At 43.1% G+C, this 27,340-nt stretch overlaps 1 protein-coding gene across 5 annotated transcripts in view; it reads right to left on the bottom strand.

Moving 5' to 3' along the window:
• LOC121543671 (dedicator of cytokinesis protein 4-like) overlaps positions 1-27,340 on the bottom strand; it is a 125,881-nt gene that overhangs the window by 56,961 nt on the left and 41,580 nt on the right. For 3 of the 5 annotated variants that reach the window (XM_041853725.1, XM_041853728.1, XM_041853727.1), the window contains exons 3-13: positions 25,806-25,846; positions 25,440-25,495; positions 24,923-25,043; positions 24,364-24,512; positions 23,765-23,849; positions 17,665-17,816; positions 12,192-12,273; positions 11,983-12,043; positions 11,649-11,781; positions 10,816-10,904; positions 828-953 (exon numbers count right to left, since the gene is read on the bottom strand). In XM_041853725.1, coding sequence (XP_041709659.1) covers positions 828-953; positions 10,816-10,904; positions 11,649-11,781; positions 11,983-12,043; positions 12,192-12,273; positions 17,665-17,816; positions 23,765-23,849; positions 24,364-24,512; positions 24,923-25,043; positions 25,440-25,495; positions 25,806-25,846 — 1,095 coding nt within the window. The remainder of the gene's footprint in view (positions 1-827; positions 954-10,815; positions 10,905-11,648; positions 11,782-11,982; positions 12,044-12,191; positions 12,274-17,664; positions 17,817-23,764; positions 23,850-24,363; positions 24,513-24,922; positions 25,044-25,439; positions 25,496-25,805; positions 25,847-27,340) is intronic. The other 2 variants (XM_041853726.1, XM_041853729.1) reach the window with 1 other exon arrangement.

Here is a 27,340-nt window from a genome sequence, read left to right as displayed (position 1 = left end):
GTTCAATTGTTGCTCAATTGGTATCAAGGGACCTAATGTGTGCCAGGAAAACATTCCCCACACCAGTACACCAACGCCATGGATCCGAAGACTCATGCTGGACTCATGCTGCTTACGCCAAATCCTGACTCTGCCATCAGCATGACGCAACAGGAACTGGGATTTGTCGGACCAGGCAATGTTTTTCCACTCTTCAATTGTCCAGTGTTTTTTTTTCTGATAGAAGTAGAACCCGGTGTGGTCGTCTGCTGCAATAGTCCATCCGTGACAAGGATCGACAAGTTGTGCGTTCCGAGATGCCGTTCTGCACACCATTGTTGTACTGTGCCGTTATTTGTCTGTTTGTGGCCCGCCTGTTAGCTTGCACGATTCTTACCATTCTCCTTCGACTAATCTCATCAATGAGATGTTTTCGCCTAACAGGACTGCCGCTGATTGGATGTTTTTTGTTTGTCGCACCATTCTCGGTAATCCCTAGACACTGTCGTGCGTGAAATGCCCGAGAGGGCGGTTGTTTCTGACATACTGGATCTGGCGTGTCTGGTACCGACAATCATACCACGCTCAAAGTAGCTTAGGTCACTCGTTTTGCCCATTCTAACGTTCAATCGAACAATAACTAAATGCCTCGATGGCTGTCTGCCTGCTTTATATAGCAGGCCACGGCCACGTGACTCACTGTCTGTAGGAGTGAACCATTTTTGTGAACGGGATGGTGTGCCTAATAAACTGGCCTGTGAGTGTAGATTTACCTGCAAAACCAGTGCAGTACAGACATCGTTCTGTTTTGACCAAAGAAGAGCTTAGCTGTGTGGGTTGTTCCGTACCTGGCATGATGATGTCAGAGAAGCCCAGTTTCTTGGTGATGGAGACTCCTCTGGTGAACAACACCATGTACTCTCTCCTCAGCTGTTCAATGTCCCCGTGCAGCAACTGGAGAGACACAGCCAGGCCTGGGAACAGAAGAAGCCCACACAAATGTTTATAATTAAAGTTATGCGTCTTGAAAACTTGACATTTAGTAAGATATGATTCGTAGGCGCGAACACGCACAGGCACGCACAGGCACGCACACACACACAACATGAGTCAGACTACTTCAAGAATAAATAACAATAGAAAGCAGTGGTGTCCTCTCCATCTAATATATTGGATAACATTTAATAAATTGAAAATGTCAGACTGTAGCCTTGGATTAAAACCCCTGTTTCTATTTTCTGTATTTTTTATTTTCATATCTCCTTGATGCAATGTTGGATATTGCTCCAGTTTTCAGGGAAGTGAAAGAGGCTTTTGTTCAACCAGACCATTGATCCTGTCATCCTGGAAGGTTTCAGGTCACCGTCACTATGTTCTCGAATTTAGAGACAGTGACATATTTGGCCAGCCTGCTAAAAGAAGAAGCTACAGTACTCTGTGGCCCAAGATGGCAAGGGTTTCATTGTAACAACACTGAAATCCTTCCACAGTAACGTGGAACCCTTTAAGTTTGGAGGGAGATTTCACAGTGCTTGGGGCATGTCCGCTTTGCCCTTCCTTTTCATGAGGTTTAAGCCCATGGCACAGCACAGCCTCACAGCCACTCCAGGGCCACAATTAGGCAACCCCTGCTTCATTACTATTCTACACAGTAACACACCGAGTATTCAGGGATGCCAGCCTGCCTGCCACCGCTTTGACAAACTCTCCCCTCTGTCCTCCTCAATGGCTTTTCACCAATTTAACACAAGGAGCACTGGGAGTAACATGATGGAACATTTCTGCTGTTCCAACAACAACACACAGACAGTTTTGTTTCTGTCAGTTGTAGAGCATCATTCTCTGTCACTTTTGCTGACTCCGTACCCTCTCTCTCATATTCTCTCCATCTCTCTATTCCTGATTATTTCTCTCTCTCTCTCTCTCTCTCTCTCTCTCTCTCTCTCTCTCTCTCTCTCTCTCTCCCCTCTCTCCCTCCTCTCTCTCTCTCTCTCTCTCTCTCTCTCTCTCTCTCTCTCTCTCTCTCTCTCTCCCCCCTCCCCCCTCTCTCTCTCTCTCTCTCTCTCTCTCTCTCTCTCTCTCTCTCTCTCTCTCTCTCTCTCTCTCTCTCTCTCTCTCTCTCTCTCTCTCTCTCTCTCTCTCTCTCTCTCTCTCTCTCTCTCTCTCTCTCTCTCTCTCTCTCTCTCTCTCTCTCTCTCTCTCTCTCTCTCTCTCTCTCTCTCTCTCTCTCTCTCTCTCTCTCTCTCTCTCTCTCTCTCTCTCTCTCTCTCTCTCTCTCTCTCTCTCTCTCTCTCTCTCTCTCTCTCTCTCTCTCTCTCTCTCTCTGATTATTCAAACCAATATAATTTCCAACATTCCTCTGCTTCAGATTTTCTTCATCCGTCTCTCCCTTGTTAATTGGCTAATCTGCCTGAGAGCCAGGTCCATGCTGGTTTTGGTTGGTAGTTGGAAGCTCTACACAGCAAGCCCCACTACGCAGCACAGCACTGCACACCACCACTCCATTTTAATTGTTCCCCTGACAACCAGGCTAATGAATTTAAAGCATTTAATTATGCAAGGTATTCCACCATCTCCTGCATCAATGATCTATAAGGGCAGGACCTGTGGAGAAGAGAGAGGATGAGTGGAGTCACCTGGCTGCAGGGCTGAGAGGCTCAACTGATTGTCTTATAGTGCAGTAGTATAGTAGCCTGCTGCAGTACAGCAGAACGTGTAAGGGGCTGGAGTTGATATTGAAATGAAGTGGATACATACTGTACAGTAGGAATGGTGGATGGCTTTAAATACACAGAATTAGGGGGGAAACAAGTGTTCTTAGTCAAGTAAATCCAAGTGAAATGTAATGTGGTTTGTTCTGCAGAAGTCAACATTTCTACCTCTTCACAATGCCTAATCTGCTTTTAGGCATAACATGCTGTTACTAGAAAACGTTTTCACATGCAGGGTTTCCATGGAACTACTCCATACACTGTAATTTTGTCAAATTTTTATGCAGAGTCATAATTAATGAATGTGCCTCCTCAATGAACCAAACAGCACTGGTTTGACATAATTCATAATCAACTGCTGTATCAATCCATATTGCATTCATTGTCATTCAGATGAAACACACAGTTTTACTGTAATGCAGTTTGAACTGTCCCGTTAAATTTTTCAGTGGCTGTGAAACAGGAACGGGAAGCTTGATCCAGCACTCAGTATGATCGATGATACAATCTGGAAGGTATTCGATGGAAAGCGCCGGAGCCTCCGATAAACACAACTTAACAGGCCAGGGTCAGAAAAGTGTGCATTTTAAAATAATTCCATTACAGAGGACACATCAACTCTACTTCAATCATGTGGTGTGATGTGATGTGATGTGATGTGGTGTGTGTGTGTGTGTGTGTGTGTGTGTGTGTGTGTGTAACATAAACTAATCAAAATGCTATTGTGTTATTTGAAATCAAATACAAATCATATTCTAATGTTACCCAAGGCCTTCATAAACACAACCAAATTATTATTTTGCAATAGCATATATGAAATATATGAATTACACTGTTAGAATGTTGCAGTCAGAATGACTGCTATTTAGGTTGAACGGGGGTCCATCGAGGCCCAGCGGTTCTAGTGTTAACCGGTCTCCTCCCCTTCATCTACACTTATTGAAGCTGATTTAACAAGTGACATCAATAAGGGGTAATAGTTTCACCTGGATTCACCTGGTCAGCAGACATATAAATTAAGATGTTACTTGCTCAGTTGAATCGATAAGCGAGAAATTGGAATGAATTCCCAGACAAAACTGGAGAACGACACTAAGTAGGATAACAATATCCACTATGGCATGGAAAGAGCAGCACTCAGCATAGAAACACCATGTTAAGTGCGGGGGCGGCAGGTAGCCTAGCGGTTAAGAGCGTTGGGCCAGTAACGGAAAGGTTGCTGGGTTGAATCCCCGAGCCGGTCTCGTATCGGATGAGTGGTGGCAATTATTGCTGATGAACAAAAGGAGTCTGCTCATACTGAACGTTGATCATAAGGTTTATTCAGATCAGAAGCTTCAGCATGAGTGACAGGTGACATGACACCCGGAGAGCGACGCCTCAGAATGGCTGCTCGTTCTGCCTTTCTTCTTCGTTTTCCCCCCTATTTATAACCAATGATGCTCCCTCTTCTGGCCAATCCCCAGTCTCCCCTGTCTACAACACACTTCCGGTCTGTTGTATGTGACGTTACACCTAAAACATTCCCTCTTGATACTAACATAAACAACATTCCATTTCTTCATGAAAAACATTTAACACCATCATAATCTTAATACACTACACCGGCAACATGGGAAAATCTGCCGTTCTGCCCTTGAGCAAGGCAGCCCCCATCAACAACTGCTCCCCGGGTGCCGATGACAGGGAAGTCAATTACACACAGCAGAGCAGAACACTCAAGTCTATTGGATCATAGCATCGTAACTGCCTCAAATACCCTCCTGTCGAGTTCTAAACCTACTAAACTCTTTTGCAACCTCTTTAAAACATCAACACTTATCTTAAAAGCATGCTAAATCCCCATCCTCTTAATTAACATCTAATATGCATGTCTTATCTGATATCAACAACAACATAACAGATTCCTAGATACTACTACAATATGCATCTGATATAAGGATTATAACATAATCTTATTGAAGTTATTAATTCAACTCCATTGAGTCAGAGAGAGTGCAGTAAATGGTTGATTAAAGTTTTGAGGTTTTGCTCGCCTGAGGTAGAGTATCTCATGATAAGCTGTAGACCACACTATTTACCAAGAGACTTTTCATCTATATTTTTCGTAACTGTCTATCTACCACCACAAACCGATGCTGGCATTAAGATTGCACTCAATGAGCTGTATAAGGCCATAAGTAAACAGGAAAACACTCATTCAGAGGCAGTGCTCCTAGTGGCCGGGGACTTTAATGCAGGGAAACTTAAATCCGTTCTACCTAATTTCTACCAGCATGTTAAATGTGCAACCAGAAGAAAAAAACCTCTAGACCACCTTTACTCCACACACAGAAACGCATTCAAAGTTCTCCCTCGTCCCTCCATTTGGCAAATCTGACCATAACTCTATCCTCCTGATTCCTGCTTATAAGCAAAAACTAAAGCAGGAAGCACAAGTGATTCGGTTAAAAAAAAAGTGGTCAGATGTAGATGCTAAGCTACAGGACTGTTTTGCTAGCACAGACTGGAATATGTTCCGGGATTCTTCAGATAGCATTGAGGAGTACACCACAACAGTCACTGGCTTCATCAATAAGTGCATCGATGACGTCGTCTCCACAGTGACCGTACGTACATTGAGGGAAAAAAGTATTTGATCCCCTGCTGATTTTGTAAGTTTGCCCACTGACAAAGAAATGATCGGTCTATAATTTTAATGGTAGGTTTATTTGAACAGTGAGAGACAGAATAACCACAAAAAAATCCAGAAAAACGCATGTCAAAATTTTTATACATTGATTTGCATTTTAATGAGGGAAATAAGTATTTGACCCCCTCTCAATCAGAAAGATTTCTGGCTCCCAGGTGTCTTTTATACAGGTAACGAGCTGAGATTAGGAGCACACTCTTAAAGGGAGTGCTCCTAATCTCAGCTTGTTACCTGTATAAAAGACACCTGTCCACAGAAGCAATCAATCAATCAGATTCCAAACTCTCCACCATGGCCAAGACCAAAGAGCTCTCCAAGGATGTCAGGGAGAAGATTGTAGACCTACACAAGGCTGGAATGGGCTACAAGACCATCGCCAAGCAGCTTGGTGAGAAGGTGACAACAGTTGGTGCGATTATTCGGAAATGGAAGAAACACAAAAGACTGTCAATCTCCCTCGGCCTGGGACTCCATGCAAGTTCTCACCTCGTGGCGTTGCAATGATCATGAGAACGGTGAGGAATCAGCCCAGAACTACACGGGAGGATCTGGTCAATGATCTCAAGGCAGCTGGGACCATAGTCACCAAGAAAACAATTGGTAACACACTACGCCGTGAAGGACTGAAATCCTGCAGCGCCCGCAAGGTCCCCCTGCTCAAGAAAGCACATATACAGGCCCGTCTGAAGTTTGCCAATGAACATCTGAATGATTCAGAGGAGAAATGGGTGAAAGTGTTGTGGTCAGATGAGACCAAAATCAAGCTATTTGGCATCAACTCAACTCGCCGTGTTTGGAGGAGGAGGAATGCTGCCTATGACCCCAAGAACACCATCCCCACCGTCAAACATGGAGGTGGAAACATTATGTTTTGGGGGTGTTTTTCTGCTAAGGGGACAGGACAACTTCACTGCATCAAAGGGACGATGGACGGGGCCATGTACCGTCAAATCTTGGGTGAGAACCTCCTTCCCTCAGCCAGGGCATTGAAAATGGGTCGTGGATGGGTATTCCAGCATGACAATGACCCAAAACACACGGCCAAAGCAACAAAGAAGTGGCTCAAGAGGAAGCACATTCATAAATAAAATAAAAATTAAGGTCCTGGAGTGGCCTAGCCAGTCTCCAGACATTAATCCCATAGAAAATCTGTGGAGGGAGCTGAAGGTTCGAGTTGCCAAACGTCAGCCTCGAAACCTTAATGACTTGGAGAAGATCTGCAAAGAGGAGTGGGACAAAATCCCTCCTGAGATGTGTGCAAACCTGGTGGCCAACTACAAGAAACGTCTGACCTTTGTGATTGCCAACAAGGGTTTTGCCACCAGGTACTAAGTCATGTTTTGCAGAGGGGTCAAATACTTATTTCCCTCATTAAAATGCAAATCCATTTATAACATTTTTGACGTGTTTTTCTGGATTTCTTTGTTGTTATTCTGTCTCTCACTGTTCAAATAAACCTACCATTAAAATTATAGACTGATCATGTCTTTGTCAGTGGGCAAACTTACAAAATCAGCAGGGGATCAAATACTTTTTTCCCCTCACTGTACATACCCCAACAAGAAGCCATGGATTACAGGAAACATCCGCACTGAGCTAAAGGGTAGAGCTGCCGCTTTCAAGGAGCGAGACTCTAACCCGGACGCTTATAAGAAATCCTGCTATGCCCTCCGATGAACCATCAAACAGGCAAAGAGTCAATACCGGACTAAGATTGAATCATACTACACCGGCGGATGTAGCAGGGCTTGAAAACTATTAAAGACTACAAAAGGAAGCACAGCCGCGAGCTGCCCAGTGACACAAGCCTACCAGATGAGCTAAATTACTTCTATGCTCGCTTCGAGGCAAGCAACACTGAAGCATGCATGAGAGCACCAGCTGTTCCGGATGACTATGTGATCACGCTCTCTGTTGCCGATGTGAGTAAGACTTTTAAGCAGGCCAACATTCACAAGGCCGCAGGGCCAGACGGATTACCAGGACGTGTACTCCGAGCATGTGCTGACCAACTGGCAAGTGTCTTCACTGACATTTTGTAGACCACCATAGTCCCTGTGCCCAAGGACACAAAGATAACCTGCCTAAATGACTACCGACCCGTAGCACTCACGTCTATAGCCATGAAGTGCTTTGAAAGGCTGGTCATGGCTCACATCAACACCATTATCCCAGAAACCCTAGACCCACTCCAATTTGCATACCGCCCCAACAGATCCACAGATGATGCAATCTCTATTGCACTCCACACTGCCCTTTCCCAGCTGGACAAGAGGAACACCTACGTGAGAATGCTGTTCATTGATTACAGCTCAGCGTTCAACACAATAGTGCCCACAAAGCTCATCACTAAGCTAAGGATCCTGGGACTAAACACCTCCCTCTGCAACTGGATCCTGGACTTCCTGACGGGCCGCCCCCAGGTGGTAAGGGTAGGTAACAACACATCTGCCACGCTGATCCTCAACACGGGGGCCCCTCAGGGGTGCGTGCTCAGTCCCCTCCTGTACTCCATGTTCACCCATGACTGCATGGCCAGGCACGACTCCAACACCATTATTAAGTTTGCTGACGACACAACAGTGGTAGGCCTGATCACCTACAACGATGAGACAGCCTATAGGGAGGAGGTCTGTGATCTGGCCGTGTGGTGCCAGGATAACAACCTCTCCCTCAACATGATCAAGACAAAGGAGATGATTGTGGACTACAGGAAAAAAAAAAGAGGACTGAGCACGCCCCCATTCTCATTGACGGGGCTGTAGTGGAACAGGTTGAGAGCTTCAAGTTCCTTGTTGTGTACATCACCAACGAACTATCACGGTCCAAACACACCAAGACAGTTGTGAAGATGGCACGACAAAGCCTATTCCCCCTCGGGAGACTGAAAATATTTGGCATGGGTCCTCAGATCCTCAAAAAGTTCTACAGCCGCACCATCGAGAGCATCCTGACTGGTTGCATCACCGCCTGGTATGGCAACTGCTCGGCCTCCGACCGCAAGGCACTACAGAGGGTAGTGCGTACGGCCCAGTACATCACTGGGGCCAAGCTTCCTGCCATCCAGGACCTCTATACCAGGCGGTGTCAGAGGAAGGCCCTCAAAATTGTCAAAGACTCCAGCCACCCTAGTCATAGACTGTTCTCTCTGCTACCGCACGGCAAGCGGTACCAGAGCGCCAAGTCTAGGTCCAAAAGGCTTCTCAACAGCTTCTACTCGCAAGCCATAAGACTCCTGAACAGCTAATCATTGCTACCCAGACTATTTGCACTGCCCCCCGACTCCCACCCCCCTCTTTTACGCTGCTGCTACTCTGTTAATTATTTATGCATAGTCACTTTAACTCTACCCACATGTACATATTACCTCAATTACCTCAACTAGCCGGTGCCCCCAAACATTGACTCTGCACCGGTACCGCCCTATATATAGCCTCCCTACTGTTATTTGATTTTACTGCTACTCTTTAGTTATTTGCTTTAATTTTTTTTACTTAACACTTTTTTTTCTTCTTTAAAAAATGCATTGTTGGTGAAGGGCTTGTAAGTAAGCATTTCACTGTAATGTCTACACCTGTTGTATTCGGCGCATGTGGCAAATGATTTGATTTAAAGTATCTCTGTAAGAATATTGTTATCCTACTTAGTGTCGTTCCCCAGTTCATTTTTGTCTGGGAATTCATCCAATTTCTCGCTTATCAATTCAACTGAGCAAATAACATCTTAATTTATTCCAAAGCCAATCTTTCATTTGGGATTTCAGCTGGCGCCAGTGCTGGATATTGCGATGCTAGCTATTAGGGCTGATCCCATTTAGTCGACTAGTCGATTGTTTGGTTGATAAGCTGTTGGTCGACCGAGATTTCTTTAGTCGAGCAATAGCAAAAAACATATTACAAAAATATCATGGTGCGCAAGACACCTGTCTGATTGGCGCCTGTCTGAGTGGACTGATCCATTGTGGAGGCCGTTGGGATGGCACAGTCCATCAGTCTAAGACATGGTATATGGTTATATTATGTAAGAACAATGGTATATTATTTTATAATACATGTGCTTTCTCCCGCGTTGGATAGTGGTCGCTGTCCGCAATTCTTAAACACATCAGTGCGCTGTTGAATTGGCACATTTGACTAGACCATGTTGCTATGTGCATAATAGCAAAGTTAACCAGCATATTGGTGTTGAGAACAATGCGGTGGAGGCAGCAGCGGAGTTAGGAGACGAGAAAACAGCCCTTGCCTTAATTGTCTAAGAAAATTAAGGAGAGAGGAAACCCCAACTTAATTAGGTCTATAATCAATAGCCTAACTGTTAAATGTGCCTGGCTTTATAAATCATATATATATATCTACAGAAATAAGACAGATCCTGTTTATGTTGCCTGTTTGAGTGTTTGTTTAATAGCCTACTGATTCCGTGAGCACCAAGTCTCACCCAACCACATGTCAGATAAACAATTTCACAAATGTGGCTGTTTTCATCTTTGCTATGCTGTAATAATGGCTTTACACTTTTTTTTTGTTAGAACAGCCTCTCTGGAATTATTTCTAATTTATTTAGCGTTGTTTACACTGTTCCAAATTGTCCGATTTTTTTATTTTCTTCCCTTGATCTCCTTCTTATTGTTATTATTACTATTATTATTAAGATCATAATTATAATAATAAGTTATTTCATTATCATTAGTAGGCTTAGTATAGCATCGTAATTACTGTGTTGCTGCTGCTCCCTCCACTACCAGATTATTCAAGTTGTGACTGCACCTCACGCAATTACTGCTGGTCTTTTGAGGCGCTGAGGCAGAAATAGGAGCAGACTTGCAGGTCGGACTCTGAGATAAGACTCTGTTTATGGAGATCCAAATCCTATAATCCTTCCCAGTGTTTTCTATGTGGAGAGAATACAGGCCAGTTAGCTACTAATCTTATTGTTGTAAACAAGCTATATAAGAATAGGGCGAGGTAGTTATTGAAATTAGCCATTGATGACGCACACACACACGAATGCACACACAGACAAATATACGCACACACGATATCATTTAGGCCTATTTGAGAAGAGATTCATACATATGTTTAAGCGTCTTCCAGCCACTTCCTTTCCATCCGATTTGCAATTTCCTTTCACAGCCAAAACCTAATGTTCTCCTCATATCCATCAACCTGTTGCTAGGGAGAACTGCAGACATTTAGTTTCATATGGAGGGGATTTCTATTTATATCAGTTCAATGCATATTGAGCTGTGCAGGCTTCCCCCGGAGCAGCGAGGTACAAACCCAGCTACAGTGGAACTCTACAGCAGAGAGCTAATCGGCTTCCCATTAAACTCCCATCCATCGCATCTCATGTATTTTCAGTTCGCAGAATGTTAGAGGTATAATGTTTTCGCTAGTTGTGAGGTGAGAAATACAAAGGGAGGTTGTTCCTTACCCGTGTTGGAACCCGATAGGTTGTATCTGGAATTGACCTTTCTGATGATGTTCTCGTGGATTTGATACCACTCGCTTTCTGTGGTACATCTGGAACACAAATGCAAAACATGGTTTGTCATGCATGATTTGGGTCAACAAGATAACATTAGCCCAATAGCATTCTACAACTTTACAATATAAATCCAATGAAACACAGAAGTAGAGATACGTCACTTCTCTGGGGTAAATACTATAGGCCTATACTGCCCTACCAAGCAAAAAGGTAGTAACTGCTCATAGCGTGGAACTGAGAAAAATTGCTTTTATTTACCTTGGTTTCACATAACCTTATGCAGTTACTGCTAACATGACCCCCATTTTCTCCAAAACACAATACAATAAAGGCATGATACTTGTCCACATGATTAAGCATGTATTTAATGTAACAAAAATGACATTAACTCATTTTCGACCAAATGAGCAGTTCCTGCCTTTTGCTTGGTAGGGCAATATAGTCCACCCATTTCAGCCCCTATGTAGGTCAAAAACCATTACTGTGTCCATAACAGCTATTTCTATCCCCCTCGGGCATGTATCTAGAGTGCTTTAATAGTACCTGTGTGTGTGTGTGTGTGTGTGTGTGTGGGTGTGGGTGTGTGTGTGTGAAAGCTGGTCAAACACTGTTGCACTACAATCAGTCCACTGTGAAAGCTGAAAAATGTATCTGCTACTCTGTGCACTTTGATACTCTCCATCATCATTATTTAATTGTCTGTGAGAGGGTACTGAAGTGTATTGTGAGTTGTGACGTCCGTGTAAAATGCACTTTAGATTTGATGGAAGGTGACTCACGCGTAAACCTTCAGTAGGTGGTCGTCTTTAGAGTCTGCCGTGAGGAGGTCTGCGATACTGACCACAGCACAACCGAAGGGCCGTCTGTACTGGATACTACACAGGTTCTTCTTCTCCCCAGCACCCATCCGCCCTGCAACCAACATAACAACAACACAGTCAATGTCTGTACATCAGTGCTCTGTAGTTACTATGTCAGACAGTGTTACCACTATACTATAATTACTGCAATACTATAATACTAATGTTTTTTTAAAAATGTATGCACTGTACATACATGTAGTGTATGTATAGTGATTGACTAATTGAAGAAGAAAAAAAACGGAAATCTTGCCAATTCTCATAATGTGAACAACAATGTAGACATCTTTTCTGAGATCGCTGCTCCCCAAATCCTGAAGAGAGAAAAATACATACATTTTTAATCAAAGGGTTATGGTAGTATCCTCAATACAATAACAGACAAAGTGTCATGTGCAGTACTACTACTACTTCTATAACCCCCTAGAGTGCATAGAAGACACAGTGAAGTTCAGTACTCACCACAAAGAGGGTGCATTGTCTCTCTGTCTTCTCTGGCGACTTGGGCACTCCGTTCTTATTCAGTCTGACAAAGAACCTTTCACTGGAGGAGGAGAGAAGAGAAGAGAAGAGGAGAAAAGAGGAGAGAAGAGGAAGAGGAGGGGAAGAGAGGTTATTCATTGTCATGCCATAAATAAAACACATGTTGCGGATGACAGCAAACATGACAGAGGAGGGGAGTTGGCTAAAACAACATGCAAGCTACCAGATCAGGTCTCCCACATGAGAGTAGTGTACTAGAGTACAAGCTGATGTAGTGCACTAGTAGTGTACTAATGTACAAGCAGATGTAGTGTACTAGTCTACAAGAGTACAACAAGAGGTAACCCAGAGTTTTTTTTATTTGGCTGTCATATTCACAGGTTTGCTAACAACAAACTATTTAGCTAGCTTCTAGCCTAGTGTTTGATAAGCAATGTGATCTCCATGTAATGAACAGTGTTGAGTGTCTTGACGAGAAGGCACTTTGCCAGGCAAAATTGGGCATCATCAGCTCGTTGTTATGGAAGTAACCAAATTAATGTCAATAGAAAACAGCTTAAACAAACGCAAACGCAGCTAATTTTCTGTTATTCTGGCTGCAGAGGTCGTGACTGTGTTAGCCGTAACTAGTTGGCTAGCTAGCAAGTAAGGGATAAGAACATTGCCAGCGAGCATGGCAACATACAGAATGAAAAAACTGGGTCACGTCCTTAAATATAGAACTAATCGAACGAACGACTGGGTTGTTTCTCTAGCAACCAAAAGATGAGAAAGTATTTAAATATCAACAAAACGATTTTATTTCTAGCAGTAAATGTGTACTTTGTAAATGTGTTTTCTCTGGTAACTGTGGTTTAAGTGGGATAAACCCCTCCGTCCTGTACATTACCTCGTCCCGCTACGTCGTCCGTTATGACCAAGGTAATGTACAGAACGTCAGCGTTTACCCCTTACATAATAAACTTCTGACTTGTGTTGCTGTCTAGAAACAGTAACCGCTAGTATTTTAATATGCATCATCATCATCATCGTTCGGCTGCAGAACAGTCAACCACAAGCCATTTTATTTTAATATGTACATAGTTTATTATACATACCGTGTATACAAAAATACAAATCATCTACAGAATGTGCATTTAACCAACTGCAGCATTACAGAACTGGCCTCAGATGCGCCCATGCTCAAAGGATAGGGAGGAGAGTGACTGTCAGACAGAGGACACACACACCATCCCCTGCCGTGCTTGCCCATCCCGCTGCCAACGGCCAGCTAATCCCGTTAGGTGACTTTCACAGCCCTCAGATAAGCAGAGAGAGAGCCTTGTAACGCTGGAACAGCAAGCCAACTCCAAACTTGCTGCTACAGCTATAGCCTTACATGGACTGTTAGCTAGCTAGCCTATTAATTCAGCAAGCAAACCAGGAGATGGATAGATTCCACACACACACACAGACACACACACACACACACACACACACACACACACACACTCCAATCTCTAATTAACACTACATTGTTGAAACCTCATCCTCCAATTACCAGCCGCCCCAGCGCATACAGGTCCCTGAGCCCCCCGACACACACACACACACACACAGCTGTAAGGCTGCTGATCTGGTTGCCTCAGACCACTAGCAGGCCCCTAGTGGGACCATATCACTGCCTATCAGCAGGTTCATTTAAATATCATGAATGGCTTCTCTCTCCCTCCCCCTCTCTCTCTCCCTCTCTCTCTCCCTCTCTCTCTCCCTCTCTTTCTCTCATCACATAGTCCCTCTGCGGTGCTCAGAGCGTTTGTTTTTAATGATTGCATTAAGACAGAAATCCAGACATGAGCGTGGGCCAGAATGACCTGGCTGGTGTGTGTTGATGACTGGCTAAATTAACCATGTTATACTGAGTCTCCAGGGGAAGAGGAGACGGGATATCACTCCACAATGGACTGTCTGAATCAGTCTGACGGACTAACGTATAGCCAGACAATATGGCCTACACACATTCACACACACAGACACACAGACACAAACACAGAGTGAAGCACTGTGGGAGTGTCTCATAGACACGGAATTTGTAACAACAGTGGAAGCCATATGTTATAGTTTTTTTCAAAGTGTCTGGGTCCAAGCATACTATTCAACATCCAAGCTATCAGTGAATGTGTCCCCACTACACCATCTGTGACAGTTCTAATTAGACTGCTGTTGTTTTACTGGCTGCTCTAACAATAGATGTTTGTGTAGACAGCAGCTAGTGCCCCATCACCACTCATCCATCCATCCCCAGTCTTGTTAAAGCTGACCAGAGCGTGGAAGAGGAGAGGGAACCCATTAGTTTATATGACAGCAGAGAGACAGGGGCTTGAGTGACGGTTGACAGAACTGTAAAGTAGAGAGAGAGAGAGAGCGGAGTTTGGATGGCTTGTCAGTGTCATCCACTCTTCAGAGGGGTTGTAGTTGTGAATATACGTGTGTGTGTGTGTGTGTGTGTGTGTGTGTGTGTGTGTGTGTGTGTGTGTGTGTTGTATGTGCCTGCATCCATGCTAGGGTTATCAGATATAACACAGATGCCATGTCTGACTCTGAATAGGGGCTTCTGCTGAGCTGGTGGTGCTGGCATGGTTTCTCTTTCCTCTAGCTGTGGTTGAGAAAGAGCAGGTCAGACCCCCATCTGGCTCCAGTCAAACCCCGGACCAACACAACACCATAAGGACTAATTAACTGGCTGTCAGCCAGGCAGAGAAAACTGCCTTGGAAAACAGCCAATAAACAGAGGCTGCGTCCCAAATGGCACCCTATTCCCTATATAGTGCACTACTTTTGACCAGAGCCCAACGTCAAAAGTAGCGGGTGCCATTTGGGATGTAGCCAGATTCCCCTTCAAGACAACATAGGTGGAAGGAAGATAAGCCTGGAATAAACTCAGTGGGCACCCAGAGCTTCCAGAGAATGGAGGAACAATGGAGGAACAGTAGGCAGACAGCTGAACAGCCCTCACCCTCACCCCCCCAGCCAGAGAGAGAGAGAGAAAAAGGAAAAAGAGAGAGGGGGAGAAAGTAATTAGTTAAGATGAGATAAGATAAAGTGCCACTTGCATAGAGAAACTAATTCACATAATGTGTCAGTTGGCTGGGAAAAGTAGGACGTGTTGTGTTTCTCATGTCTCAGGGCTAGAAGATGCACAATTCCATCAAGTCTATATCAAGGTAAGAATCATATATTTTATATAGTCTTTCAAACGATTCTGACTATGTTTTGTGGGGGGGATTACGTTTATATTTGTCAAGCAACTGAGCGACAGCTATTGTATTGTTCTAAGCACACTTACTTCTTATTAAGATAAATATCTTCTAGGTAGTGAGCTTAAAATACATTTCAAACGGCATGGCATTACAATGAAGGACCAATTACCTGGCACAGGTGCTTAGTGGCAAGCTTTTTAAAAGAAAGCCAGAGAGAGAGAGAGCGAGATTGGAGCGAAAATGAAGTTAATACCGTTAAAGCTAATTATACACTACGAAACAAAGTTGCTCGCTGGGAAAGCACATTTTTTTTTGCCTTCATTATCATGGACTTCAGAGCTGTGAGTTAGAGAGCCAAGAGAACACACTTAAATAGGCCCCTTTTTAAAGTGAGTCCCGCTGGCACTCTGTGCAGGTAGGTATTTTATTCAGAACGTGCACTGCTCTTATTCCCCTGTGCACACTCTCGACGTTCAGGCACACAAAACACGTCATCAACACAGCCTTGTGCAGGGAAGGTAAAAATAGATGTTCTCTCATGTGATATTAGTCACAGCAACACTCACAAGGGGAAGAAATGTGGCGACTAACTATATCCAAGGTTGAAAAGCTTCCGGGGGGATAAAACACGACAGAGCAACATCCATTGACAATTATCTGGACAACAGACTCTACAATGAATTCTAGGACCAGTCTATCAATGCCTACGAATAACTGTGTATTAATAATAGTTGACTAGATACACTTGGCTTCTCATCTCTGTTGTACCTGCTGAAACATTCATCCCATCACTGTCAGCCTTGTTTCTGTCATGTTAGCCACCAGGGTACAGACATCAGACACTGTTGTACAGAAAGAGGACGCTTGAGCCTCTCTTCTCACATTTCCAATTTCTGTTCTGTTTTGATGAATAGATTCATTTGCGAGATGAAATGGAATTTCTGCCCTTTGACTCGCGACACTCAAATCTTCAGAGGAAACAATGACGCTGATTGTGTGTGTGTGAGTGTGTGTGTGTGTGTGTGTGTGTGTGTGAGAGTGTGCATGCCCACATGCGTGGTTCCATCCAAGTGCGTGTGTGTGGTGTCCCTTCGCACGTAATCACCCGTGTGCCTCCCTTATAACTACTACTACCAGCCATGGCCAACCCCAAACCAACCCAGTGACGTGGCTTTGAGACAGATGTGTGTTTACAGTCAGATGAAAGGAACATGGCCTTACCCACTTCAACTATGCCACCAGTTAACAGCTCATTGTGACGCAGCATTACAGTCCGAGAGGATTAGCTACAAGTGTGTTAGCCTCAATGGAGGTCAAGGGAAAAACACAACTGATAGACTGGTTGCTAGATGCCAGAACTGGTTCAAATTAAATTAATTCCATTGTTAGTTGCAAAGACCCCCAACACAATGGCAGAGGTCAGTCAATCCTGTTCACTTCAAAGCCACATCATGGGACCCTCCTTACTGTATTACTTCCTGTACTACTTACTGTATTACTTAGTGTACTACTTTCTGTACCACTTACTGTATTACTTACTGTATTACTTACTGTACTACTTTCTGTACCACTTACTGTATTACTTACTGTACTACTTACAGTATTACGTACTGTACCACTTACTGTACCACTTACTGTACCACTTACTGTACTACTTACTGTACTACTTACTGTATTACTTACTGTACTACTTACTGTACCACTTTCTGTACCACTTACTGTATTACTTTCTGTACCACTTACTGTATTACTTACTGTACTACTTACTGTACTACTTACTGTATTACTTCCTGTACTACTTACTGTAAGCGGTCCTTTAACAGCTTAAAAGAACACTGACTGACGCAGACATAACATTACATTTAGTCATTTGGATGTTGTAGCCCATCAACTCAATGATCATCATACAGTCATCATCACAAACCTGAGCATAGCCTACAGCGTCCTGTCTCTCAAAATATATAATGCAATACAATAAAACACAACACAAATGCGTTCATACCTTTAGGGCAATTTGATTTGGGGCAGCCGCCAGTGGATGCAAGACACACATACTTCAATGTACACTTTGAGCACACACTTTAAAGTCAACAACATATCGATAGTAATCACTTAGAATGCATGCCCAACACAGTGTTTAATTCAAAGTAGTATACCAGTGTGAATATCAGAACATACAGTCACAGTGGTTGCAATGTTTCTTTTTTTTTTACCTGAGTGGCCTGTTCTCCCTGCCGTCGTAGATGTGGAAGAACACCTCCAGCTCCTCTCCCAGGTTGGAGCTCATCAGGCTCTTCATGTGGACGAAGAGGTGGTGCGTGCTGGCCGGGACCGGAGTCTCCTTCTTACGGTGACGGTGCTCCATCTGCAGTGTGGATAAACAGGATCAGAGATCATCTGGCTAGTGCAAACACCAGTCTAGTCTAGTGGTGCTTTATCATCAAAGGATCAGAAATGTCAAAACCTTGATGGTCATCAGCTGGTGCAACCACAGGTCTAGCGGTTGATTATTATCTGAACTAGGGATGTCATAAAGACAGTAAGCTAACGCTCTGTAATGTGTGCACAGGGGATTAGACATGTCAAAACCATATGGTCATCAGGTAGTGCAAACACACTGGTGTTTTATTACCCGAAGGGGTTTTATTATAGTATCTAGACACAGCCTTAACATTGGTTCTGAGTGCAGAGATTATCCCATGAACACAATTTAATCACTTTCCCTTTTTCAATGAACTGATTTATTCAGCTTTGACCTTCATTAAAAATTAAATGATCTAATTTGACTTGAATTAAACGCTTCAAAGTGGACCTAGCTCTGTGAAAATAAATGGCAGCATTGGCTTTTAAGCTGTTCTGTCTACTCTGGCCTTTGCCTTTCATTTCAGTTGAGGAAAGCGCTTTATAACTGGTTGAGTAGAGCAGGTAAAGGGAGAGAGGGAATTCAGATTTAGGTCAAATATATGCTATATTTTTACCCTTCTGCTCCAATACCCTTTAAAGGGGCAATCAGCAGTTGCAACATCCATTTTGGACTTATAAATTAATTGTATGTACCCATTGATTCTTGAAGAATATAACTTAGAAATGCCTCATTAGCTTAGTTTAACTATCATACCCCATCAGACCCCAAAATATACACTTGTTTTACTGCAATGTTTGTAAATAAAGTAAATGTAAACAAAACACTATAGCCTCAAAACATGGTTAAAACTATAATTTTGATATTTTTGATGGTCAGTACTTCCATCCATAGCTCTGTCTATCAATTTGAGAGTGATTTCATTTCTCCCGAACCGTCCCTCAGCTTTTTACCAAAACAGTGTCGGGGAAATGCTTTTTTATTGTTTCAACAGCTGATTGGCCCTTTAAGTGTAGCTGTGGAAAAGCTATGCATATTAATTTCCCAGAAATGTGTTAAGTATTCCATTTAATTCCAGAGGCTGCATTTTCGCAGCACGCTTCCTTAATAGTCGCACAAATCTAATTTGTTTCAGTTAATATGCTGCCCTCTTTGTAGAAATAAACAGATGATCAGTCTAACACACACACACGCATTAGGAAATGTGCACACACACAATCAGCCATGTCAAACTGGGATAGAATGAACAGTAGCACAATGTACTGACAGCATCAAGCCTAATGCGCTCTTAAGCACTGTATAATAATGTATTAACTCAACCAGATCTACAGTATATCTCCACATTATTATCTGACACAGCAGTGTGTGGGGTAGTACTGTAAAGGCGTCCCGTGCTTCCAAGCAGAAACAGTTTGGAAGAGTTTGTGCATATACAGTGAGGGAAAAAAGTATTTGATCCCCTGCTGATTTTGTACATTTGCCCACTGACAAAGAAATGATCAGTCTATAATTTTAATGGTACGTTTATTTGAACAGTGAGAGACAGCATAACAACAAATCCAGAAAAAAGCATGTCAAAAATGTTATAAATGTATTTGCATTTTAATGAGGGAAATAAGTATTTGACCCCTCTGCAAAACATGACTTAGTACTTGGTGGCAAAACCCTTGTTGGCAATCACAGAGGTCAGACGTTTCTTGTAGTTGGCCACCAGTTTTGCACACATCTCAGGAGGGATTTTGTCCCACTCCTCTTTGCAGATCTTCTCCAAGTCATTAAGGTTTCGAGGCTGACGTTTGGCAACTCAACCCTTCAGCTCCCTCCACAGATTCTCTATGGGATTAATGTCTGGAGACTAGGCCACTCCAGGACGTTAATGTGCTTTTTCTTGAGCCACTCCATGACCCATTTTCAATGCCCTGGCTGATGGAAGGAGGTTCTCACCCAAGATTTGACGGTACATGGCCCGTCCATCGTCCCTTTGATGCGGTGAAGCTGTCCTTTCCCCTTAGCAGAAAAACACCCCCAAAGCATAATGTTTCCACCTCCATGTTTGATGGTGGGGATGGTGTTCTTGGGGACATAGGCAGCATTCCTCCTCCTCCAACCACGGCGAGTTGAGTTGATGCCAAAGAGCTCGATTTTGGTCTCATCTGACCACAACACTTTCACCCAGTTCTCCTCTGAATCATTCAGATGTTCATTGGCAAACATCAGACGGGTATGTATATGTGCTTTCTTGAGCAGGGGGACCTTGCGGGCGCTGCAGGATTTCAGTCCTTCACGGCGTAATGTGTTACCAATTGTTTTCTTGGTGACTATGGTCCCATCTTCCTTGAGATCATTGACAAGATCCTCCCATGTAGTTCTGGGCTGATTCCTCACCGTTCTCATGATCATTGCAACTCCACGAGGTGAGATCTTGCATGGAGCCCCAGGCCGAGGGAGATCGACAGTTCTTTTGTGTTTCTTCCATTTGCGAATAATCGCACCAACTGTTGTCGCCTTCTCACCAAGCTGCTTGGCGATGGTCTTGTAGCCCATTCCAGCCTTGTGTAGGTCTACAATCTTGTCTCTGACATCCTTGGAGAGCTCTTTGGTCTTGGCCATGGTGGAGAGTTTGTAATCTGATTGACTGATTGCTTCTGTGGACAAGTGTCTTTTATGCAGGTAACAAGCTGAGATTAGGAGCACTTCCTTTAAGAGTGTGCTCCTAATCTCAGCTCGTTACCCACCAGCCGAACTGAAGCATGCTGACGCCTTAATACAGATTATTCACAGCTCACTGCACAAGTCTGCATAAACTGAGGACAGAAAAAGACTAAAGCTCTCATCTTCCTCAGTCACTGTCTGTGTTGGTGCCCAGTACAAGGACAAAAAGAAGGACTGGTGGCTAACAACTAAACATCGAGCCAGGACCCAATCCAAGTCTTCCTTGCACTCTTGCATGCACTCACTCACTCCACCAGATGGCTGCTATAGTCCCTGCCAAAGGCCGCCCTGCATTCATATTCACTTTTCTTTCAGGGAGAGGACTAATAGAGGTGGAGGAGAGGAAGATGGAGGGATAAAGGAGGAGAAGAGGGGGCATCAGCCAGGCATTGAGACATTATGTTTTCTGCGGTTTACGTAACAGGGTTAATCTCCCAGTTTAGTTTAATCTGGAATGAATAGGTTTATGTGAGAACTGACAGAATTTCATTAGCAGGTTTCTTCTCTGTCTCAACTATACAGTACGTTAAGCAACCGAGGGGAGACAATGTCTTATGTGACAGTTTCTGCCTCACTTAATAGAGGAGGGGAACTAGTATAGTGTAGTATTGTAACTCAACTAACCGTTCAAATATTGTTAATATAACACCATCCATGTTGGATTTCTATTTGTCATATATTTTTCAACTGTACTGTGATGTTTTACAAAAGTTCTGAACCTTTCTATTCTCATTGTTTCTACAGTTTGTGGATTGAAAATAAACATTTTGCTAAAAGTATTATTATATTATTGATCGATTGACTATTACTTTTCAGATCACCCAGTAGTGCTATCTGCAGGGTCAGCTCCATGCAAATATTGCAATCCTTCAGCCATTCCTGGACCTGTGTCCAGAAACAAGCTACAAATGGACAGTTCCAAAACAAATGATCTAATGATTCTGTCTCTTGACAGCCAAATCTGCAGAGCTGGGAAGATTGTATCCCCTATACAAATAACATTCTATTGGTAGCAAGAATTTTATATAATAATTTACATTGAAAAATTCTAAATTTTGAATCCGGCGTCGTTTTGCGTGTCAGTTCATAAACACTATGCCATGGAATCGGTACGTCAAAAATCTCTTCCCAACTAGTTTGCAATCTATATGGGACGGCTGTCAATCTTTTGGTCCTTAAATGAAACTGGTAAACTTTTTTATTTATCACAATTTTCTTTAACCAATTATGTTCTTTAATGCAAGGCCGACAGACAAGTTCCTTACTTTTTCCTCCTTCCACTTTCCTCTTCCATTTTTGCGGTAATGCTGCAATTATTTGGTTGTAATTTTGGGTAGAGCAGACATTTCCATATGTTTTTGTTAGCTGCATGTGCGACATAACTCCACCATTCCTACCGATAATATCATTTACGAAGATTATAATTTTATTTAATTTTTTTCTCAAAAAATAATGGTTTTTTATCAATTAGTATATTTGAGTTTAACCACAATATTTGTTGCAATATTTGTTATATTATTTCTGGAGGATTAAATTGAAATTGCAACCAACTTTCTATGGCTTGTTTTAGAAATAGTGATATTTGGGAGATTATTTCCTTTTCAAACACCTGAAAGTGAGGGGTTGTAATCTGAATAAAGGGAAAAAGTCCCTTCTTGAACATTGGGTGAGACAATCTTACTAGTTTGCTAGAGAACCAGTTCGGATTTAAGTATCATTTTTGTATGACTGAAGCTTTTAGTGATAGGTCTAATGCTTTAATATTTAATAATTTCTGTCCTCCTAATTCATATTAATTATATAAATAGGCCCGTTTAATTTTGACTGGCTTGCCGTTCCAAATAAAATGGAGAAAAAAATTTCTCATATAATTTTAAAAACTGTTCACTTGGCGTAGGCAAGACCATAAGCAAATAGGTAAACTGGGATAATACTAAAGAGTTAATCAGGGTGATTTTTCCACAAATTGACAGGTATTTACCTTTCCATGGTAGGAAGATCTTTTCTATTTTTGCTAACTTTCTATAAAACAAATTTGGAGTGAGATCATTTATTTCATTTGGGATATGTATTCAGAGTATATCCACATCACCATCAGACCATTTTATTGGTAAACTACATGGTAATGTAAAAATTGTATTTTTTAGTGATCCAATACGTAATATAGTACATTTATCATAATTTGGTTGTAATCCAGAGAGGTTAGAAAATGTATCTAGATCCTCTATGAGGCTGTGGAGGGATTCAAGTTGTGGATTTAAAAGAAAACATGAATCATCAGCGTACAATGACACCTTTGTTTTTAAGCCCTGGATTTCCAATCCCTTGATATTATTGTTGGATCTGATTTTAATAGCTAACATCTCGATGGCAATAATAAATAGATATGCCGATAGTGGACAACCTTGTTTCACTCCTCTTGACAGTTTAAAACTTTCTGAGAAATAGCCATTATTTACTATTTTACACCTAGGCTTACTATACATGATTTTAACCCAATTCATAAGAGATTGTCCAAAATTGAAATGTTCCAGGCATTTATATATAAACCCCAGTCGTACTTTATCAAATGCCTTTTCGAAGTCTCTAGTAGGCCTGGCTTCCCAGATTTGTCATAGTGTTCTATTGTTTCCAGTACTTGCCTTGTATTATCTCCAATGTATCGCCCATGTAAATGTCAGACAATACCTTTTTAATTCTATGCGCTTTACATTTTGCCATTATCATGAATATGGTGGCGTTATTATTGTTTTGCATCCATGACGACAACAGTAATTGTTTGGTTCTTCCCCCTTTGTATCTTCCGTCTCAGTTCCTAAGGAATTACTGTAATTTTCTACATCCTACACGCTGTAATAGAGATGCATTAGACTTTTATTTATCTCATCCCTCACTCCCCTCTTTCTCATCCCCATGTACCTTCTTTGTTTAGCAAAAAGGATTAACTGCTTTAATTACATTGTGTGGGAAAAGAAAAGCCACCTCACATCAGGATATGAGCATCAGGCAGGGGATATGGTTGCTATGGTTACGGGATGGGAGAGGAAGGCGGGGGGGGTTGGGGGGATACGCACCTGAATTACAGAGGAGAATACTGGCACACACTCTGCAGTCATTAGGGCTAGCTATGTGGCTAATGCTAGAGAAAGGTATAGTGGACAGTGGATTGATGAGGATAGTGAGTGGGGAATAAACAGTAACAAGAGAACAGTGTTCCTGGTTTTGGGAATATAACTCACCAGTTTGAAGAGTTCTGTGACACTGATCTCGTCTGGGTCCACCATGCTGAACTCCCTGCGAGGTACCAGGTCCAAACTCAGCTGTCTGGAACACACACACACACACACACACACACACACACACACACACACACACAGCACTGTCAGTGCATCAAACCATTTAGACAGGACACACTTGACAAAACTGCAAGTCTGCTATGTCTCACAGGGACATAGAGGAGTAGAGGGGTACCCACACACACTCTCCAATCTCCCAGGGATAGATCAGTCTTTCAAAGCATGGGATGGTATAAGACTAGGAGAGGCAGGGGGAGCCGTCTGTCGTCTGTCCACACCCAACAACAAGGGACTGACGGGTGTCGTTTTATCCCTTCTGCCCGGGAGATAGACACGCAGTGGAAAGTGTTTGTGTGTGTGTCTGTTTGATACAAAATGAAAAGTGTGTGTGTGTGTATGTGTCTGTTTGAATGTGTGGTGTGTCTGTTTGAAGGAGAACGGAACTGATTGAGCACATCATGTGCCTGGGGAGGGAGTGTGACATTCAAAGACAGGGACTGGGGACTGGGATGCAGGAATGTTTCTCTCTCGCCACTACTCACTCGTTTCCCCAGTCCAACCTGGCAGTGATGTGCTGTTTGACGTCTTTCATGCGGTCGTTGGTGAGGTGACCAACCAGAACCTGTCTCCTCAGGTCCAGGATCTCATTCATCACGTGCCACAACCGATGGAACAGATCCCCCTCATTCTTCTACAGAGAGAGAGAGAGAGCGAGAGACAGAGAGACATATCAGAGTAAAGAAAATGGGGCCAGACAGTCAGCCTTCCATAACAAATAATGCATCACAAATTCAGACTTTCTGTCTAACAAGCACAGGTAATTTATTAGGGACACAAACACAAGCAATGTTAATATGCAGAAAAAAGCTTCCACTGTTTGCTGCAGGGAAAACAGCTGAGGCAAAATGTATTGTCCACTAGTTGAAAGGTATTCCCTGTCTGCAATGGTTAATATTCAGGTCTATTCTCCACTCTGGAGGAGGTGTGGTATACACATGGGAACATGCACGTACATGCGTGTGTGTGTGTGTGTGCATGCATGTGTGCGTGTGTATGTGTAAATTCATGCATGTCTGTGCGTATTCCTGCATGCATTCCTACATGTGTGTGTTGAACACTCTTTACCACGTAGAGCCGTTTCCACATGGCCCCCCAGTCTCTCAGGGTGGATGTCATCTCAGTGATAACAGAGTCCTCTGTGGGGATGACAGTCTCAAACTGCCTGTGTGTCAGAGAAAGAGAGAGGGACATCAAATTACTACAGTATACCTACCGAACATGGGTTAAAATACACTATCACACACACACACACACACACACACACACACACACACACACAGATAACAATGCAGTATCATTATGAGAGGCTGGTAGAAGAAGCACTTAACCTCTGTTCTGTTATTATGACGTTAATCTGTTTATCTAACGTTTCCTTTCTACAGAAATGACATAAACCTCCCTCACCTTCCAGACTGGCTGATCTAATAAGGCTGTTTGCCTTCTCAGAGAAAGACACAGGGAAACACAAACAGACACACACACACACACACGCACACACACACTGAAACAGACACACACACACCCACCCACACACACACACAATACACTCATTACTTACCCTTTGTTCTTGATATGGGCATTCTTCAAGTGAATGTAACTGCATGGGAAAATACCCTGGGGGGAGAGAATAAACAAACTAATGAATGTTGAATGTCATTCTAACTGTATCATTCAACAGTACTACCATTAACACATTCTGTTAGCGAGTGTAAATGATGCATATAATCAATACAAATAAATGTACTTGTGTGTGTGTGAGCGTGTGTGTGCGTGTGTCAACTTGACATTATTAAACTATGAGCCTCTCCCTATTGACCTGCTTGCTGCACAGCCCTCAGATCAAAGCAGAGACCTGATATTTCTGAAACTGAAAATAGCAGCTGCACTGACAGCTTCAATTCACACAAAATAGTCTCTCACCCACCTTGACATTTGGATTCTTATGGACGAACCCCCTGTACCAGCCTGAGGAGACAAAAAAATCACATTTTCATCATGTCACCGTGACTTTCAGACCCACTATCTTTCCTTCTATCGAAGAGTCTGTGTGTGTGTGTGTCTACTGAATTAATAGATAGCATTGCTATTATGATTCTGAAGATTGGCTCTTCTGCGCTCTCAGTTAAAATGTCAATCACCAAATAATCAATTTCATTCCATCACTACAGCATCTGATATGGGAGTGGAGAGTAGGAGAGGAGAGAAAGAGCTGTCTGGTTAAGTAATGGCTGCCTCTCACTGCCAAACAAATGACTGGGGCTGTGTCTCAAATGGCACCCTACTCCCTGTATAGTGCACTAATTTTGACCAGAGCCCTATGGGCTATAGGGTGCCATTTGGGATGCAGCCCGGGTTACTGAAGCATCGCCACTTCAGCTCCGACCACACCAGTCGTAGAGCTGTCGAGCTGTAAAACAAACACCCAGCTGGAACACTTTATCACGGGAGGCTGTATCTGTCACTGCACTGTTTACTGCAGCCTACCAGGCACGGTGTTACATGGCACTGAGCACCCAGTATTTGTTGTGGCCACCGGCCAGGCTGGTGAGCCAGGGGGTGTCAGTAGCACCAGGGGGTGTAAGTAGTACTAGTAACCTAAGGTCATAATGTGCTACTCGGTCCAGCACCTGTCTGTGACAGTGCTAAAGAGGTATGAGTGGTAGAGACAAGGTGAGAATGAGTCTCACTGTGGTATTGCCTACTGAAGGACCTCTGCTTTTAGAAGTCTTCCTAGTTTTTGCTTGGCCAGAGTGTCAGAGAAGAAGCGGTCGTATGTTACCGATCACACTTCATTTGAGTGATCACACTACAGTAGCAACTTGATGACACAGTACCAGCAATGGCAGAAGCCCTTTTTTAGTAACTTCTCTCCTCTCTAGTACAGAATAGATAGACCTTCTTGTCAACACCCTGTCTTGCCTTTGGGTTGTGGAAACTGGTACAGATTTTATTTCTTCCCTCCATCCAAACCAACCACATACACTATATGACCAAAAGTATGTGGACATCTGCTCGTCGAACATCTCATTCCAAAATCATGGGCATTAATATGGAGTTTGTCCCCCCCTTTGCTGCTATAACAGCCTCCACTCTTCTGGGAAGGCTTTCCACTAGATGTTGAAACATTGCTGCGGGGACTTGCTTCCATTAAGCCACAAACGCATTAGTGAGGTTGGGCACTGATGTTGGGTGATTAGGCCTGGCTCGCAGTCGGCGTTCCAATTCATCCCAAAGGTGTTCGATGGGGTTGAGGTCAGGGCTCTGTGCAGGCCAGGTAAGTTCTTCCACACCGATCAACAAAACATTTCTGTATGGACCTCGCTTTGTGCACGAGGGCATTGTCATGCTGAAACAGGAAAGGGCCTTCCCCAAACTGTTGCCACAAAGTTGGAAGCACAGAATCGTCTAGAATGTCATTGTATGCGGCAGGGTTAAGATTTCCCTTCACTGGAACTAAGG

The sequence above is a fragment of the Coregonus clupeaformis genome, unplaced genomic scaffold (assembly GCF_020615455.1).
Source record: "Coregonus clupeaformis isolate EN_2021a unplaced genomic scaffold, ASM2061545v1 scaf0025, whole genome shotgun sequence".
Lineage (NCBI taxonomy): Eukaryota > Metazoa > Chordata > Actinopteri > Salmoniformes > Salmonidae > Coregonus > Coregonus clupeaformis.
This window is presented reverse-complemented; position numbering and strand designations above follow the sequence as displayed.